Genomic DNA, 18,145 nt, shown 5'->3' with positions numbered 1-18,145 from the left:
ATTGTTTTTCTCCAAGGCCAACTGATTCACACTCTGATTATTCCTGCTTTCATCAGGGCATGGTCCCCAGCACCAGCTCAACCACTGAGCAGATTGCTTTTTCAGAAAAACAAAAACAAGAAAATCACAGACTGCACAGGATAATTAACAACTACAGTAAGTGCAAAGGATCTAGACACTGCCAAGGCCTTTCCTGAAAAACACATGACTGCATTAAGCATGAATCTAAGGCTTTCCCTCCTTCTCCATCTCCTAAAAATGTCAGTAAACCAATATATCCTTTTACTAAGGTCACCATTTTCTAAAACGCTTTAAATACTGACCTCAGAATAACACCACTCTCTAAAACGCCAGCTGTCATCTTACCAAAACCAAGGAAATATATACATAAATTTGACAGTTGCTAATGAAATGAAATTCAGGGAAACCATAAGCTTCTTAGTAGCCCAGTCTCCTGCACTGTTTCTGTGCTCTGTAAGTACAACCTAGGGGCAAGTTAGATGGAAAGATATCAAAAAACCACATGATATCTTTGAGCACACATCAGAACACAAGATGTGGATAGATGCCATTGTGAACTGGCAAAAAGGTTCATCTACTCAGTCACATTATTTTCACGGAATGCTGAGCTGATAATATGCACTGGACTGCAGATATTGCTCATTAATCTCCAGTCAGGCAGAGATAATCTAGTGGAATTTATACCCCACCAATAAATGAAATAGGCTTTTGGGAATCGACAGCCAGTTCTGTTGGAAGCTATTTGCATGTCAGGAATTTGCTATCAGGGTAAACAGCAGGGTGAGCATCTCTCTGTGGTCCTTCCTTTTTTACATGGTGAATCACTCCCATGCTAGCATTACACCACTGCTGAACATGAGTTAGTACTTCTCACTTTCTCCACTGCTGAATGAGCCAGAGTGGTTTTCCATTTCCCTTGCCTCCAATAGGCAGAATTTGCAAAAAGGTGATTGTCAAAAGCTTGAGTCCCAGGGAAGAAACTCAAGCCTCAACTGCCTACAGGAGTGACTTTAGAACAACTAGTTTGGGGAAGCAAAGGGATGGCAAAGAATGTTACTGAGGGAGTGAGGATTTTGCTGTACTGTGCATTGAATTCTTATAGAGGTAAGGACATTAAGGTTAGTTTATTTCCCTTTTTAAGGATTTGATATTTTCAAACTTTTTTGAAGAAAAAAAAGAAAACAAGCCTCTTAGAAAATACTGCTTTATTTTTTAATTAGGTCAAATCTTCCAGTCTGCTTTCCAAGCTAGTTTTCTTTTCCTGTCCAAGACCATGTGGCAGGAAAGAGGTCAGTACCAGCACAGCTAAAATCTGCAGGGGAGATGACCCTGCACCCCTCTGCACATGGTCTCACCCAGCTCAGTTACTGGTCAGAAAGGAAGCTAAAGGGCTGGGCTGGCTCCTGACTACTTGGCTGCACTGGCTTCTGCTGCTTTTTCTGGGATAGAGGAATGAGTGAATGAGGCTTGAAAAAAACCAATGGAGGATTTAAAAATAATTTAATCAAGCGACAGGACCATAATTTACCATGACTGTATTGTCTGACACTTTTCTGTAAGGTTTCAGTCTGATGAATGTAGGAGCAGGAAATGTTTTTTGGGGGTAGCATCCACTACCCCTTGGAGTCATCCCTGACTCCTTAGTTTGGTTTTCTGGAATGAGGAAAATAGGGCTGGCAAACTGATCTGGTTCTGCAACAGATCCCGGTTCCGATACCCTTTCTCTTTACCCCCTAATTCACGTTGTTATATGTAGACACTATGCTACTGTGACAGAAGGAGGGAAAGAGGCAGATAAGCTGTCCAGAAGATTCTCTCTCCCTTCCATCATAGCTTTAAAAAACCTTTTAAAAAATGTATTACATTTATACCCCGCTCTTCCTCCAAGGAGCCCAGAGCGGTGTACTGCATACTTAAGTTTCTCCTCACAACAACCCTGTGAAGTAAGTTAGGCTGAGAGAGAAGTGACTGGCCCAGAGTCACCCAGCTAGTATCATGGCTGAATGGGGATTTGAACTCGGATCTCTCCGGTCCTAGTCCAGCACTCTAACCACTACACCAGTTTCAGACACTCCGTGTGTCTATTCCAGTGAACAAAAACTCTGGCTTCACCACTACCTTGGAGCTGGATGGTTGTCAGTGGTAGGGCAGTCGACCAGACCTGCATTCCATACCATATCCACGTTGCCAAAATGATGTGTCTGTTAAGGGTGTGGTCTTAACTGCTGCAATTTCCTTAACTGCTGCAATTTCCTGGCATTTTGGAGCTTGAGTGAACATGGAAAGCCCTTTACACAACATGTTAAACTGCAAGGTTTTTTGTTAATGGAATATTTACATACTGCTTTTCAACAACAATGTTCTTAATGTGATCTGTATTGGGAGAATGATGAGAAGGTGGTTTCCTTCCTCTGAAGGACTCACAATCTAAAAGAAACACAAGGGAGATACCAGGAACAGCCGCTGGAGGGACACTATGCTGGACTGAACAGAGACAGTTATTCTCCGTTGGTAAACATAAACTGCTTTAAAAAGGTGCCCCTTTGCCCAGTGCACATGCGTCCACACATGTGCACACACACCACTCTACGTAATTTGTGGCCAATGTCAATGTGATGACCATGTATGCATTTGCTTCATGCATTCCCAAACCCTTTATTCTTGTTCAGAAATATTGGCAGTTACAACAAATTGTGAATAAGAGGAGCTAGGTCCCGCTGTTTAATTGGGAAGGGGGAGGGTATATGCCTGCTTGAGAGAGAGCTGCAAGGGAGGGGTGCCTGCTCCTTCATGAAGGGTTTGTCTGTGGGTGGCTGATCCCTGCAAAATAAAACATCCTTACCCCTACTGCTGATATGAGCAGACACCATGCTGCAATAAGAAAAGTAGATTACCAATTACACAAGTATTTGACTTCTTGGAATATTTAACTGCTCTTGATTAAGAGGCAGACAATTGACAACAGTTGACCAGAGTCACAGACCTCCAAAAAATCACTTAGGTTATCTTTGATCTGCTTATGTCACATCAGGGGTGAATGTTATCTGGAAGGCTCTTATTTCCAGATGGGTGGAGAGATAAGTAATGAGTATTATGTTGCCACCCTCTATTGAGGAAGTGTTAAAACCACTTCAGGTTGGTTCAGAAATGAAGACACATCCTGGTGTCTGAAACTGCAGACGCTGTTCACAGCTACCATCGCAGCACTAACTGTCTGTAGCCAGAAACAGGAAAGGAAAGGAAAGTTTGTGCCGTAGAGTTGGTGCTGACTCTTGGCGACCACAGAGCCATGTGGAGTTCTTGGTAGAGTAAAGGAGCGGTTTACCATTGCCTTCTCCCACGCAATATGAGATGATGCCTTTCAGCACCTTCCTATATCGCTGCTGCCCAATATAGGAGTTTCTAATATTCTGGGAAACACACCAGCGGGGATTCAAACCAACAGCCTCCTGCTCTCTAGGCAGGTTGCTTCCCCACTGCTAATTCAGCAAATGATTCATCCATCCCTTCAAGCATCGAGAGAAGTGTGCTTTTACAGACTTGTTACAGTGTTTTCGTTCCCCGCCCCCTTCGAAAACCACTCTTGCTCTTACCTTTCTTTTGATGTCAATGAACTGAGAAAACATTAAGGACAAATAGAATGACAACTCAACCATGTAGTAGTAATGAAGTTCAGGTGCCAGTGGCTGAAAGAAGAAAAACACAAAGAAGTTAACAGAGAAGGTTAAACTTTGCAAACAATTCATATCCATTCTAGAAGAAATTGATAGTTCCATTTCTCAGAAAACAGTTTCAAAACAAGCAGTTAATTTCTAGGGAAAATTTGCTCAGTCCTCAACAGCTGTAGAGTTGCCAAGATCCTCCAAGTGAGATCTGTTGCTTCTATATACTCTTTTGCAGCCCTGTAATACAGTGAGAGTATTACACTCCATGTAATGAAAATACAAACCAAAAAGTATGTTCAGTGTGGTGTCAAGCTCCCAACACCAACTTCTAGTAACAGATACAAAATACTGCAGTTACTTATAACTGTCTAGTGATATTCACCACCTGTCTAGTGATATTCACTGTCTAGTGATATTCACCACCTAATGGGGCAGCGGGGAAATGACTTGATTAGTGAGCCAGAGGTTGCTGGTTCAAATCCCTAAACACCTATATCAGGCAGCACCGATATACGAAGATGCTGAAAGGCATCATCTCATACCGCATGGGAGGAAGCAATGGTAAACCCCTCCTGTATTCTACCAAAGACAACCACGGGGCTCTGTGTTTGCCAGGATTCGACACCAACTCGATGGCACACTTTACCTTTACCAGTGACTTAATTTGACAGCGAAGTCTTGCTGCTTATTAAGTCATGTTCTGAACTCAGAACATGACTTAATAAGCAACAAGACTTCGCTGTCAAATTAAGTAAACAAATGTGCAATGAGCAACTGGACACTGGCTATCTGTTTCACCCATGTGCTGCCTCATATCCATGCATTTGGCATACAAATTACATGTATAACTGATGGGACCTCTGTAACCTTCTCAAAACAGCTAAAAGAACACGGAATGCTCTTGGACCTGGTCTTCTTTTGGAAGAAGCAGGTTGGGGTTGTTGCTGAGAGTGCCTTTTTCCATCTGCAGGTTATTAAGAGACTTTCTTCTGCTTTAGAGAGGTCAGAACTGTGTTGATCTATGCTTTTGTAAACTACAGGCTTGATGTACAGTGAGGGAAATAAGTATTTGATCCCCTGCAGATTTTGTCCGTTTGCCCTCTGACACAGAAATGACCAGGCTATAATTGGAATGGTAGGTTTATTGTAGCTGTGAGACACAGAATAACAACAAACAAACCCTCAACCCCAGTGCCCAAAAGTCAGCGATGGATTTGCACTGTAGTGAGGGAAATAAGTATTCGATCCCTTCACAAAAGATGTCTTAGTACTTGGTGACCAAACGCTTGTTGGCAATCACAGAGGTCAGACGTTTCTTGTAGTTGGCCACCAGGTTTGCACACAGCCCAGGAGGGATGTTGTCCCACTCCTCTTTGCAGATCCTCTCCAAGTCAGAAAGGTTTCGAGGCTGATGTTTGGCAACCCGAACCTTCAGCTCCCTCCACAGATTTTCTATGGGATTAAGGTCTGGAGACTGGCTGGGCCACTCCAGGACCTTCATGTGCTTCTTCTTGAGCCACTCCTTTGTTGCCTTGGCTGTGTGTTTTGGGTCATTGTCATGCTGGAATACCCATCCACGACCCATTCTCAATGCCCTGGTTGAGGGAAGGAGGTGCTCACCCAAGATCTGACGGTACATGGTCCCGTCCATCGTCCCTTCGATGCGGTGAAGGTGTCCTGTCCCCTTAGCAGAAAAACACCCCCAAAGCATAATGTGTCCACCTCCATGTTTGACGGTGGGGATGGTGTCCTTGGGCTCATAGGCAGCATTCCTCCTCCTCCACACACGGCGAGTTGAGTTGATGCCAAAGAGCTCAATTTTGGTCTCATCTGACCACAACACTTTCATCCAGTTCTCCTCTGGATCATTCAGATGTGCATTGGCAAACTGCAGACGGGCCTGTCCATGTGCTGCCTTGAGCAGGGGGACCTTGCGGGCACTGCAAGATTACAGTCCTTCACGGCGTAGTGTGTTACCAATTGTTTTCTTGGTGACTATGGTTCCAGCTGCCCTGAGATCATTGACAAGTCCCCCCCGTGTAGTTCTGGGCTGCTTTGTCACCGTTCTCATGATCATTGAAACTCCACGAGGTGAGATCTTGCATGGAGCCCCAGACCGAGGGAGATTGACAGTTATTTTGTGTTTCTTCCATTTGTGAGTTATCGTGCCAACTGTAGTCACCTTCTCACCAAGCTGCTTGGTGATAGTCTTGTAGCCCAGTCCAGCCTTGTGCAGGTCTACAACCTTGTCCCTGACATCCTTCGACAGCTCTTTGGTCTTGGGCATGGTAGTGAGTTTGGAAGCTGAGTGATTGCTTGCTTCTATGGACAGGTGTCTTTTATACAGGTACTGTAACAAGCTGGGATTAGGAGCACTCCCTTACAGAGGGTGTTCCTCATCTCAGCTCGTTACCGGCATATAGTGAAAAGACACCTGGGAGCCTGAAATCTTGCTGGTTGATAGGGGATCGAATACTTATTTCCCTCACTACAATGCAAATCCATCGCTGACTTTTGGGCACTGGGCTTTTGAGGGCTTGTTTGTTGTTATTCTGTCTCTCACAGCTACAATAAACCTACCATTCCAATTATAGCCTGGTCATTTCTGTGTCAGAGGGCAAACGGACAAAATCTGCAGGGGATCAAATACTTATTTCCCTCACTGTATTTATTTATTTATTCATTAGATTTCTATGCTGCCCTTCCAAAAATGGCTCAGGGCAGTTTACACAGATTACTGCAATGTGCTCTACATGGAACTCCCCTTATTCAGCATTAGGGATGTTCAGAAATCTTCGGCGCTGGCGGGGGTAGCACTTTAAGGGTGGGGGAGGGTGTACTCACCTCTCCCGCCGCATTTCCCCCGCCAGCGTGTTGTTGTTTTTAAGCCCCTTGGGGCAGCAGCGTTCCTCCCTGCCACCCTGTTTTCCCCGTCGGCCGGAAGTGGCCAGAAGTCACGAGTGTGTGTGAGCCCGTCGTGCGTGCGCACACACACAGCAGAAGGGCGCGCACGCAACAGGCACACGTGCACTCGTGACTTCCGGCCACTTCCGGCCGACGGGGAAAACGGGGTGGTAGGGAGGAACGCTGCTGCCCCGAGGGGCTTAAAAAAAAACGTGCTGGCAGGGGAAATGCGGCGAGAGGGGTAAGTACACCCTCCCCCGCCCTTAAAGCGCTACCCCCGCCGGCGCCGAAACCACCCCCAGCGCCGAAACGTTTCTGAGGCCTTCACAATGGCCTCCGAAACGTTTCGGGCACATGCCTATTCAGCATACAGTATTTTATACTGCCCCAAACTGACATCTCACATAAGATGACTTGGAAGCATCACCTGGTACAGAATGCTGCTGCAAACATCCTAACTGTGTTGGGTATTTTATTCAACCTGTTTTATGCCAGTTGCACTGGTGGACAGTTTGCTTTGGGGCCCAATTCAAGCTGCTGCTCTTAAACGTAATGCATTGCACAGCCTGTGACCCTCATACCTTAAGGAGTTGTACCCGGGAACTGGTGCGAGATGTCAGAGTTGCAATCCAATTCACACTATGTGAGTCGAGCATAGACAAGCAGTGTGGGTGGAGCATTTCAACAAGCCTTCAAAGTGAAGAATTATATTTGCTGTGGCTGCTATGTATTATATGTGGATTTTACTGTGGTTTTTTTAATAGCTGCAGGGTTTTTTTAAAAAAAAAGCATAAACCACTTTGAACTTTGTGGGAAAGGAGCAGGCGCAGAGCCTGACTGCTGGTGGCCCATGTGCGGCTGTGGCGGCGGCCCCACTCACCCCGCCCCCCGCGTCTGACATCAGATGTGGGGTGTGTGGTCTGGCTCCCGAACGGAGCCTTGAGGCTCCGTTCAGGATTGGATTTCAACTCCCAAAGGGGCCGCATGGCCTCTTCAGGAGTTAAACTAAGGCTGGCGCTGCAAACGCAGCGCAGCCAGGAGAGGCTCTTCCTTGCAGGAGCAGCTCTACCCTGACATCAGACACAGGTGTGCTTGTTTAGCTCCCAGGCAGGGGCCGCACGGCCCCTTCAGGAGTTACTTAGGCCGCAGCGCAGCCAGGAGCGGTTCTTCCCTGCCTTAGCACAATCCTAGCTTGCCTAGAAGGGTCAGCGTGGGATGGATATGTTGATGCAACTTCTCTTTAGTTCTGGCCACCAAGAGCCAGTCGTCTAAAATGGGAATAGACAGATGGCCTGTTGGCAGAAGTGTGCCGCCACCACTGCCATGCACTTCGTAAAGACTGTTGCTGCGGTGAACAGACCAAAGGGCAGGACCTTGTTTTGGTAAGTTCTCTTCCCAATGCAGAAGCGTAGATACTGTCTGCGGTGTGGCCAACTGAAATATGAAAATAGGCGTCTTTAAAGTCTATTGCCATGAACTAGTCATTGTGAAACAGAAGCTGTAAGATCTGGGTGAGGGTGGTCATACGGAATTGACAGGAGTAAATGTATTTTATTTTATTTATTTAAAATATTTCTATATCACCCAAAACTTGCGTCTCTGGGCGGTTTACAATTAAAATCATTTAAAACATTAAAACATTTTAAAATAAAATAAAACTGTTGAAGCCATGAAGATCTAGAATGGGCCTCAAGCCTCCATCTCATTTCGGGATTGCGAAGTACCTTGAGTAAAATCCCTTGGCTGTGTTGGTGCACACTAATTGAAAGGTGCCTTTCTTGAGAAGGGCTCGAACTTCCTGTTGTAGGACAGGGGTAGATTGTGTACAATGTGTTCCCGAAAAGGGTGGAAGTGTATGGGACTCTATTGCAAATCCCAATCAAATTATAGTCATCACCAGTTGATCCATAGTAATTGCCTGCTACGCTTCTGTGAAAGGGAGGACTCTTGAGCCCGTCATCGTGTCAGGCCCTTTTATTGTAGGCTGGCTGGGGCTTAGGAGTGGTTTTCTGCTATGGCACAGTTGACTTGCAAGCGGAACTGTAAGGTTGATACCTGTTCCTTCTGAGATCATGTTGGCGGAACAGGTGGTAGGATGATCTTTGTTGAGAGTGTTGGTTCTAAGGGCGTTGCTTAGCTGGACTTTGCTGATATGGCCATGTGTGTCTCTGTAGTGCCATGGCCCTAGAACCACAGTCTGCCTCGTGGCGGGCAGAGTGCTGTTGCTGCTTGGTGGTGTGTATGCCTACAGATAAAAAGGTCATATCTGAATCCTTTTGGTCTGGTTGAAGCTGTCAGATGAAAGGTTCAAGTTTTTCAAAGAGAAAATGGGTATACCTAGCCATACACCCCTGATATTTCAATATGTGCACCTGAAGGCTTGCAATGGCATATATCTGTTTACCAAATGAATCTAGCTTTTTGCCATTGGGATCTGATGTGGTAGATAACTTCTGTTTGGCCCCTTGCTGGGAGCACTCAACCTAATTATTAAGTTAGGTTTGGGATGCAAAAACAGGTCAGGCACATCACTTTGGTGTACTCTATAGATAGATGTTTTCTAATTTCTTTGAAGTTGGGTGGATAGATGATGGTTTGGTCCAAGCCACTTTCACTATGTCTGTAACAGTGGGCAAAAGTGGTAAGGATAGCGGTGCTGCAGAAGCAGACTGAATAAGGCCAAACACAGGATCTGCTGCCTCATGTTTCAGTTGCTGTGTCTCTAAACCCAAGGCTGACACTATAAGCTGGATATGTTCAGAGTGTGGTCTACAATCCTCAGGAGGGTTCTTATCTGCATCTAGAGGATCAGCTGGGGATTGGTCTGGGTCCTTATTTACAGAGAACACGGCATCATCCTCAGAGTATGAGGCAGATAAAAGCCCCATAGAGGCGTCAGCCTTTGTCTCTGGCACAGACTTGACTGGTTGTGGTGGCACTCCAGTGCTTTGTGGCTGGCTGTCTTATTTAGTATCAACCCTTGCTTTTTGCTTTTTTTTAGTCTCAGTTCTGTGTGCCTTATTTTTCCTATTAAAGGAAGGAGCGCATGAAAGAAAGTGCTGTATTCACACATGTGGTCTCCCATTCACATGCAAACCAGGGTGGACCCCGCCCAGCAAAGGGGACAACCCATGCCTGCTGCTACAAGACCAGTTCTCCTCCCAGCTGGATTTGGACCTATGGTGCCTTGGGTTACGACTGTAGTGGTAAGCCCCGTCCCTCTTTTCAGCTCCCCAATAAATGTGCCCATGGTTATATACTCCGCTTCTGAACCCGTCTCAGGTTCCTGGTGCTCCTTCTTCAGGTCAGCGTTGCTCACAGCCATAGGTGATGTCACCACCGATACTGCTGTTGTCTTAGCTGGTGTGGGGTGTTGCTTTTTGTGCTGCTGCTTCTCCCCAGCTTGGTCCACCAGCTTCCCTTGTTTAGCAGGCCTAAGCCCTGAGGAGGAAGCCTTTGGTGCTGGGAGTGCAGGGCCTCTCTTTGGCATCGGCTGCTTGGATTCCTGAGAGCACAGCATACCAGAGCTGGTACAGTGCTGCTGGGATAGCTGGCTAGTGGGAGTGGCTTGTTGGGCCAATGCAGCATGTAAGGCCCTCTCCCACAGCAAAGCATGGAGGCGGGAAGTGAGTTTGCATCAGGGGCCTGTCTAGTAAAGCCCTGGCAAATACTGTAGTGCAGAGGTCAGTTTGGTGGGACTCTCCAAGGTACACTAAGCACTCCTCGTGCCTGTTTGAAATGGAGAGTTTAACAGAGCCGGTAAGGCAACTCTTAAAAGAGACTTGAGCAGCCATATACTGCCTCAGGATCTCTGAAGAGAAAAACCTTGAGTCGAGGTTGCGCGGGGGCAGTTAAACAAAGAAATAAAATGAGAATGACTGAAAAATGAAAGGACAGACAGATAGAATAAACGAAAAACTAAATTAAAGAGAAAGGATAAAAGGTTTGTTTGTTTGTTGACAGCTCTCCTCACATGAGGTGCGGCAGAAGTCTTCCGAAGTCACTCTCACGGCGGTCAAAAGAAGACTGAGGGAGGTAATCCGTGAGGGGCTAGATGGGTGTCACCAAGGGGGCGGGGCTACTGCCAAAAAGCTTATAGCTTACAGCTCTAGAAGGTCCTGAGGTCCTGTCTAAGCAAATGCAGACATCCAAAGTGTGGAGGACAATAGGACCTTTAACAAAAACTTCACTAGTTTGCCTAAGAGCCCATTTGAAACACCATGGATCAACATGGCATATTTCGAGAAGAACTTTCCACTGAACATTTGCTGATTGCTTTCCACACGGCAATGAAAAAGCCCAGTTCTTCAATATCTGGAACATAGGAACAGCCCTGCTGTATAAGGCCAAAGACCTATCTAGTCCAGCATCCTGTTTCACACAGTGGTCCACCAAATGCCTCTGGGGAGCCCACAGGCAAGAGGTATGTGCATGCCCTCTCTCCTGCTGTTGTTCCCCTGCAACTGGTATTGAGAAGCATCATGTTTCTAAGGCTGGAGGTGGCCCATAGCCACCAGTCTCATTGTCGTTGATAGACGTGTCCTCTATGAATTTGTCTAAGCCCTTTTTAAAGCCATCCAAATTGGTGGCCATCACTGCATCCCATGGCAAAGAATTCCATAGATTAATTATGCACTATGTGGTGGTGGGGGGGGGAAAGGTGCAGTGGGGAAGCAATCTGCCTAGAGAGCAGGAGGATGTTGGTTCGAATCCCTGCTGGTGTGTTCCTCAGAATATGGGAAACTCCTATATTGGGCAGCAGTGATATAGGAAGATGCTGAAAGGCATCATCTCATACTGCACGGGAGATGGCAATGGTAAGCCACCCTGTATTCTACCAAGAAAACTACATGGCTCCGTGGTCGCAAGGCGTTGACATCGACTTGACGGCACAACCTTTATGTGAAAAAGTACTTCCTCTTGTCGGTCCTAAATTTCCTGACCTTCAGTTTCATGGGATGACCCTTAGATCTAGTGTTGTGTGTGTGAGAGAGAAATTTCTCTCTGTCCACCCTCTCTTCTCCATGCATAATTTTATACACCTTGATTATGTCTCCCCTTAGTTGCCTCTTTTCCAAGGTAATGAGCCCCACATTCTGTAGCCTAGCCTAATAAAGAAGGTGCTCCAAGCCCCAGATCATCTTGGTTGCCCTCTTCTGCACCTTTTCTAGTTCTACAATATTCTTCTTAAGATACAGTGACCCAAGGTGTACACAGTACTCCAGGTATGGCCACACAATCGATTAGCATAAGGGCATTATAATATTAGCATTTTTATTTTCAATTCCCTTCCTAACGACTCCTAGCATGGAATTAGCTTTTTTCACACCTGCAGCGCACTGAGTCGACACTTTCAATGAGCTGTCCACTACAACCCCAAAAACTCTCTCCTGGTCAGTCACCAACAGCTCAGATCTCATCAGCATATTATGTGATGTTGGGGGTTTTTGTCCCCAAATGCATCACTTTACGCTTGCTTACATTGAACCGCATTTGCCATTTAGTCACCCACTTCCCCAGTCTGGAGAAATCTTTTTGGAGCTCCTCACAATCTGTTGTGGATTTCACTACCCTAAATAATTTTGTGTCATCTGCAAATTTGCCCACTAAGCTGCTTACCCCAACTCATAGATCATTTATGAACAAGTTAAAGAGCACTAGTCCCAGTACCGATCCCTGGGGGATCCCACTTCCTACTTTCCTCCATTGTGAAAACTTTCCATTTATTCCTACTCTCTGTTTCCTGTTCTTCAGTCAGCTACCGATCCATATGTGAACCTGTCCCCTTATCCCATGACGGATAGGTTTACTCAAGAGCCTTTAGTGGGGAACTTTGTCAAAAACTTTTTGGAAGTCCAAGTATACTATGTCAACTGGATCACCTTGATCCACATGCCTGTTGACATTCTCAAAGAACTCCAAAAGATTAGGGAGGCAAGACTTGTCCTTGCAGAAGCCATGCTGGTTCTCCTTCAGCAGGGCCTGTTCTTCTATGTGTTTAATAATTTTGTCCTTAAGTATGCTTCCTGTCAGTTTACCTGGCACCAGTATTAAGCTGATTGGCCTGTAATTTTCCGAATCCCCCATGGACCTCTTTTTGAAAATCAGAGTTACATTGATTACTTTCCAGTCCTCCTGTATAGAGCCTGATTTTAGGGACAAGTTACATATTTTTGCTAGGAGATCAGCTACTTCGCATTCAAGTTCCTTCAGAACTCTTGAGTGGATGCCATCTGGCCCTGGCAAGTTAATTTTTAGTTTAGTTTTTCAAGACAGTGTAGAACATCTTCTCTTGTCACCTCAAATTGACCCAGTTCTTCAGCTGCTAAACCTGAAAAGTTCAATTCCAGAGAGGGTATATCCTCCGCCATGAAGACAGATGCAAAGAACTCATTCAACTTCTCTGCAATCTCCTTATCCTCCTTGGTGATACCCTTTCACACCTTCATCATCTAAGGGGCCAACCACCTCCCTGGCAGGTTTTCTACTTCCAATATATTTAAAGAAGTTTTTGTTATTCCCCTTGACACTCCTGTCTATGCTCCCTAAACTCTCTTTTTGCATCCCTTATTGTCTCCTTGCATTTCCTTTGTCAGAGTTTATGTTCCTTTCTGTTCATTTGGGTAGTACTGAAGGAAGTCTTCTTCCCTTTTATAGCTTCCCTGATTCTACTTCTTAGCCACTCTGGTGTCCTCCTGAACTTGGTGATACCTTTCCTCCTTCTTGGTATACATTCCAACTGAGCTTCTAATATTGTGGTTTTAAATAAGTTCCATGCTTTCTGGAGTGATTTGACCCTCCTGACTTTCTCTTTCAACTTCCTTATTTTTACCAGTCCCCTAATTTTTGACAAGATTCCTCTTCTGAAGTCAAATGCATCTGTGTTGGACTTCCTTGACAATTCTGAATTGGATCACCCTATAGTCACTGCTACCCAATGGTTCTACAACTCTGACATCTCACACCAGATCCTGGGCACCACTCAAGATCAAGTCCAAGGTTGCTATTCCTCTGATTGGTTCCGCGGCTAACTATTCTAAGGCACAGTCATTTAGTGTGTCTAGAAATCTGGCCTCTCTTTTATTATGGGAATGTGAATTTACCCAGACTATGTGTGGGTAGTTTCAACCATTATAACTGTCCTGTCTCTGTTTACGCCAACTCCAGATCACTCTCAGTGTTGTGATCCGGAGGGCGATAGCATGTCCCTAGTAACACATTTTCTTTCCGTCCTTGTAATGTTACCCATAATAATTATGTGGAGGACTCCAGTTCACCTAGGTTTTCTAGCTTGTTGGAATCTATCCCTTCTTTGATATACAGCGCTACTCCTCCCACAATCCAACCCCCGTGCTCCCCGTCCCTTCTGTAGAGTTTATATCCAGGAATAACAGTGTCCCACTGGTTCTCACTATTCCACCAGGTTTCCATCTTCTGGTCTGAGCCTTGTATTCAAGATCAACAGGTAAACTGACTCTCCTCAGGAATGTAACCCCTCTCACGAGCTAGAATGTCACTCACCTGGAATCAATCCCCCACTCAGGGTAACTCCTCTGACAAACACACAAATACTTCCAGCCAGCCAGAAATCAAACCCTACAAAATTACCAGCCCTAACTAACTTAGCTTCTCTTTTCCCTTTTATTTTCCTGGTGATTTATTTATTTATTTATTTATTATTGTTTCCTTGCTTGATGTCTTCTTTAGCAGAGAAATACAATCTTGTTGCCTCCTCTTCCTTCAAGATCAGCAGGCAAACCTGGAGAGCTAAGAGGTTCTAGGCCACCGTGCATGTCTTCCAAACAGACTTGGGTCTCTATCACATACCTTGAGCACTGAAACTTGAGTATGCTGTTGTGGCATATGTGACTGATGGCTTGTAGCCCAATCCTTTTTTACTGCTATCATGTGGTTAATTAACCATAACATCAGACTGGCTTGCCACAGACAGCTGAGGCTCTTGGCACTCCCGAACACGTGTAGGAGGGCCTGTGGTTTGCTATGGTACAGAACAGGGCCTGCTCTTTAATCTAGTAGACAGGGCACAGTAATCCCCCAAGTACAGGTGATGTCATATCCATTCTCGTGTACACAAATGGCACAGTCTTCTACTTTGGACCTTTGTGATAACACTTGCAAATTGGCTAGCCACCACAGAAGAAGCCAGTCAAGTTATAACCAATCAGGCCCACTGAACTCTTCCCAAAATGCAAGTGTTTCCACACTATCCGGCCGCCTGGTCATTTTGTACTTGTATTTAGCACCAAACCAAGTGTGCAGGGGGAAGAAAAAAAAGATGCAAAACACAGATATGTTGTAATGTAGAATAACTGCCCAAGGGCTTCATATGTGACCCTTCCTGTAAATCTTTGCAGACCTGCCCTTGGTGTATGAGAACACGAGGTTGCCCCAAGTGGTAACTCTGAGGACAAGGCTGCTCAATTACTGCATGACATACTTCAGATTTGTGCAGCAAGTGGAACATCCCAACTGTTCATACTCATTTCCATGCAACACATCTATTATATTATTATTATTGTTGTTAATCTATCATTTATTATTTATTACCTGATAAGGGTATCCAGCCCACCACTGCCTGCTGTTCCACACCCAGGGACTCTGCAAAAGAAATAAACAAGTTTAAAATACTGTGAAAGGCAACAGGGTGTCCTATGCAACTGAATCGCAGACAGTCCATTCTCACTAAAATCAGTGGATATGTTGTGACAGTGGATGCTCACCTCCTTGCAGGCCATGTATGCTTCTCTGTATTATAGCACATGTATTGTACTGCCATTTTGGATCAGACCAAGTATTGTACTGCCATTTTAATGTGGCCTCTGGAAACGTATAAGCAGGACATGAGAGAAATGGCTGTTTCCCAACCCATTGTTCCTCCAAGGAGCCCAGAGAGGTGTAAATGTTTATAACACAACAGCCCTGTGAGGTAGGTTAGGCTGAGAGATACGTGACTGACCCAGAGTCACCCAGTGAGTTTCATGGCTGAATGGGGAGTTGAACTCAGGCCTCTCTGATCCTAGTCCAACACTCTAATCACTACACCACACTGGTTCAGATAAATGTGACATTTATAAATACATTTATTTGTCACAGCAAACAGCTTTAGCAGACCTATCCTATATGCAATATTAATAATATAGGATGAATTATACTCATGTTACCATATTAAGAGAACATAAAATCATTTGTAGAGTCATTTTACAACATGCATTTTACATGTTGAGATTCAGATTTTTAAATGTATGCAGTTATTTGTTTACTGATTTATTTATGGGTTTACTTATTAGGGATGATTAACATGTAATGGAGCTATTAATGGTGTCTAATTTAATGTAAGGCTCACATGGAATATCTGGTTAATTGTTTAAAAATCCTTATAGATTTACTTTTGGAGCTAGTTGTATTTATTTGGGCTTACCAGCATAGTGTAGGAGAGCCAGCATAGCATAGTGGTTAGTGGGTTGGACTAGGACCGGGAAGACAAGCGTTTGAATCCCCATTCAACCACAAAACTCATTGGGTGACTCTGGGCCAGCCATGTGTCTCTCAGCCTAACCTACCTCACAGGGTTGTTGTGAGTATAAACATAACCATGTACACTGCTCTGAGCTCCTTGGAGGAAAAAGCAGGATATAAATGTAAATCATCATCATCATCATCATCATCATCATCATCACTACGAACAAATGTTATAAAAGCAAAAATTGCTAAGAACCAGAAAGACAGTAAGTGTTGGTTATGCAAGGAAGCGAATGAGAAGGTTGAGCACCTTGTATGTTGTTGTAAGAAAATCGCACAGACAGATTATAAGGAAAGACACAATAAAGTTGCTGCAATGATCCATCGGAACCTTTGCAAGAATTACAAATTGCCAGCAAGCAAGAACTGGTGGAATCATCCAATTGAGAAGGTTGCAGAAAACGAGGAGGCAAAAATCCTTTAGGATTTTTGAATACAAACTGATAGGCATTTAGGACACAATACTCCTGATCAAGAAGAACCGGGTTCTATTGCAATCCCAGGGGATAGACGAGTTGGCAAAAAACAACCAGAGAAAATAACTAAATACAAGGACCTTCAGACTGAAATTGAGCGGCTCTGGAAAAAGAAAACAGTAGTAGTGCCAATAGTTGTTGGTGCCCTTGGTGCAGTACCAAAAGAACTTAAACACCATCTCGACACCTTGGGCATTGATAAAATTAAAACACATCAGCTACAGAAGGCCACACTACTCCCCTGCTAACTGGGCAAAGAGGCACCTTTTACCGTGGTGATTCTCTTTATTTAGCAGGGGGAGAGTAACTGGCCCTATCCACCCCCAGCACAGTACCTCCAGTGACTTTTGCTGGTGTCTATCTTATGTTTCGTTTTAGAATGTGAGCCCTTTGGGGACAGGGAGCCATCTTATTTGTTATTTCTCTTTGTAAACTGCCCTGAGCCATTTTTGGAAGGGCGGTATAGAAATCGAATTATTATTATTACTACTACTACTACTCGGGACAGCACGAATACTTCGACACTATCTTTAATTTTTCTTTAGTTATCCTAGATCCTTGGAAAGGGCCTGATAATTAAAGTACCAAATCCAGTCAATAACATCTGGTAGACTGTGTGTAAATAGATCATCATTGTCGTCGTCGTCGTAATAAAGCCCACAGGGGCCATAGAAATCACCATCAGCCAGTTAAAAAAAGCAACTTTACTGGGAACAGCCTATATTCTGCGACAATATCTATAATAACAGCAGCAACAATATTGATAATAAAATTCAGCCATCCCGGGTCCTTGGGAAGGACTCAATGTCTGGATAAAACAAACCAGTCAATAACACCTGTCTGACTGTGTAAACAACAACAATAATAATATCTGAATCCAAGACTAGGTTTTCCCCAAGTTCTTTGATGTTCAAAATCAAGGGGATTGTCTTAAAAGTAAGAGTTTTGCTCCTTTCAAGAAAATACATGTATAACCTGTATTTAATCTCTACTTTTTAAGCAGGTTGTCTTAAATTTAGAGTCATCTTCTATTTGGGTAAATGAGGTAAATTTGTTCAGGTGATAGTTGTAATGTTTTAAATGTATTAAAGTTTGTATTTCATAATTATTTTAATATGTTAGGATAACGGTTAATTTATTTTGATTACATACCCTTGCAAGCCAGTAATTTCATTATGTATGCATGTAATTTGTGTGTGAACTGTATGTTACATTATATAAAGTAAAATTTTGAATTTTCTAAAAAATTGTATCAGTTGGGCAGTGATCAGTTATCACAGATCCTCTGTTGTCTGTTCCTTACATTCTATTCTCTGTGGAGTAGAGGACTAATTTTATTTATTAGTAAACCTAGTCAAAGTGTCAAGAGATGAATAGTCAGTGAATGAAGCCTTTCAGGAATATCCACAGGCAAAGAAATATCAAGACGAGTCAAGTCATACAGCAATCATTACAACAGAAACCACCAACCAAACCACCCAACAGCCTTTTACTTTCAAGCAGAACAAAAAGCTGAAAGCTGAAACAGATACAATCCTC

At 44.2% G+C, this 18,145-nt stretch overlaps 1 protein-coding gene across 3 annotated transcripts in view; it reads right to left on the bottom strand.

The window, feature by feature from the left end:
• CERS6 (ceramide synthase 6) overlaps positions 1-18,145 on the bottom strand; it is a 217,561-nt gene that overhangs the window by 35,531 nt on the left and 163,885 nt on the right. For all 3 annotated transcript variants that reach the window (XM_053264786.1, XM_053264797.1, XM_053264808.1), the window contains 2 exons: positions 15,159-15,209; positions 3,615-3,707 (listed from right to left, as the gene is read on the bottom strand). In XM_053264786.1, coding sequence (XP_053120761.1) covers positions 3,615-3,707; positions 15,159-15,209 — 144 coding nt within the window. The remainder of the gene's footprint in view (positions 1-3,614; positions 3,708-15,158; positions 15,210-18,145) is intronic.

This window comes from Hemicordylus capensis, chromosome 1 (genome assembly GCF_027244095.1).
Source record: "Hemicordylus capensis ecotype Gifberg chromosome 1, rHemCap1.1.pri, whole genome shotgun sequence".
NCBI lineage: Eukaryota > Metazoa > Chordata > Lepidosauria > Squamata > Cordylidae > Hemicordylus > Hemicordylus capensis.
Note: the sequence above shows the minus strand (reverse complement) of the source record. Positions and strands in the feature narration are given on the sequence as shown.